This window comes from Lepidothrix coronata, unplaced genomic scaffold, assembly GCF_001604755.1.
Source record: "Lepidothrix coronata isolate B3197 unplaced genomic scaffold, Lepidothrix_coronata-1.0 Scaffold4294, whole genome shotgun sequence".
In the NCBI taxonomy this organism is placed as follows: Eukaryota; Metazoa; Chordata; class Aves; order Passeriformes; family Pipridae; genus Lepidothrix; species Lepidothrix coronata.
The window spans coordinates 1-1,083 of NW_016694474.1; the positions used below are offsets into that span (position 1 = coordinate 1).

Genomic DNA, 1,083 nt, shown 5'->3' on the forward strand with positions numbered 1-1,083 from the left:
CCCCCTCCCCAGACGTGTGACCGCATCAAGCAGTCGGCGGCGGGGACCAAGCGCCGCGTCTTCATCATCGAGACCATGGGCGGCTTCTGCGGCTACTTGGCCACCATGGCGGGGCTGGCGGCCGGCGCCGACGCCGCCTACATCTACGAGGAGCCCTTCAACATCCGCGACCTGCAGGTTGGGGGGCTCCTTTCGGGCTTTTGAAGGGTTTTTTTTGGCGTGTCCCGCGCCGGGCGCCTTCCCCCCCACCCCCGAACGCCAAAACCGCCGCGCCCGCAGGTCAACGTGGAGCACCTGACGGAGAAGATGAAGACGACGGTGCAGAGGGGGCTGGTGCTCAGGTTTGTGGTCAGCCAGGGGGTGTTGAGGGGGTGGCTGGGGGGTGGCTGAGAGCTGTCACACTCATCACACCCACTCCCCCCCCCATCCGGCGTAGGAACGAGCGGTGCAACGACAACTACACCACGGACTTCATCTGCAGCCTCTACTCCGAGGAGGGCAAAGGGGTCTTCGACTGCAGGCAGAACGTCCTGGGGCACATGCAGCAGGTGGGGGGACCCCCCACGGCCCTGGGGAAGGGGCTGCTCCCTTCCCATGGGGTTCTGCCCCCTCCCCTGGGGCTCTGCCCCTTCCCATGGGGTTCTGCCCCTTCCCATGGGGCTCTGCCCCCTCCCCTGGGGTTCTGCCCCTTCCCATGGGGTTCTGCCCCTTCCCATGGGGTTCTGCCCCCTCCCTTGGGCTCTGCCCCCTCCCCTGGGGCTCTGCCCCCTCCTCTGGGTTCTGCCCCTTCCCCTGGGGTTCTGCCCCCTCCCCTGGGTTCTGCCCCTTCCCATGGGGTTCTGCCCCCTCCTCTGGGTTCTGCCCCTTCCCCTGGGGTTCTGCCCCTTCCCCTGGGGCTCTGCCCCCTCCCCTGGGTTCTGCCCCCTCCCCTGGGGCTCTGCCCCCTCCCATGGGGTTCTGCCCCCTCCCATGGGGTTCTGCCCCCTCCTCTGGGTTCTGCCCCTTCCCATGGGGTTCTGCCCCCTCCCCTGGGGTTCTGCCCCTTCCCATGGGGTTCTGCCCCTTCCCATGGGGTTCTGCCCC

The 1,083-nt window shown here is 68.4% G+C and overlaps 1 protein-coding gene across 1 annotated transcript; it reads left to right on the forward strand.

Annotated features, from left to right (window-relative positions):
- Positions 1-8: 8 nt before the first annotated feature.
- Positions 9-580, forward strand: LOC108492014 (ATP-dependent 6-phosphofructokinase, muscle type-like; the record flags this gene model as incomplete). The annotated part of the gene is made up of 3 exons (XM_017803796.1): positions 9-177; positions 280-341; positions 437-580. Coding segments are annotated over exons 1-3 (308 nt in total), but the record flags the coding sequence as incomplete, so codon positions are not given.
- Positions 581-1,083: the final 503 nt, after the last annotated feature.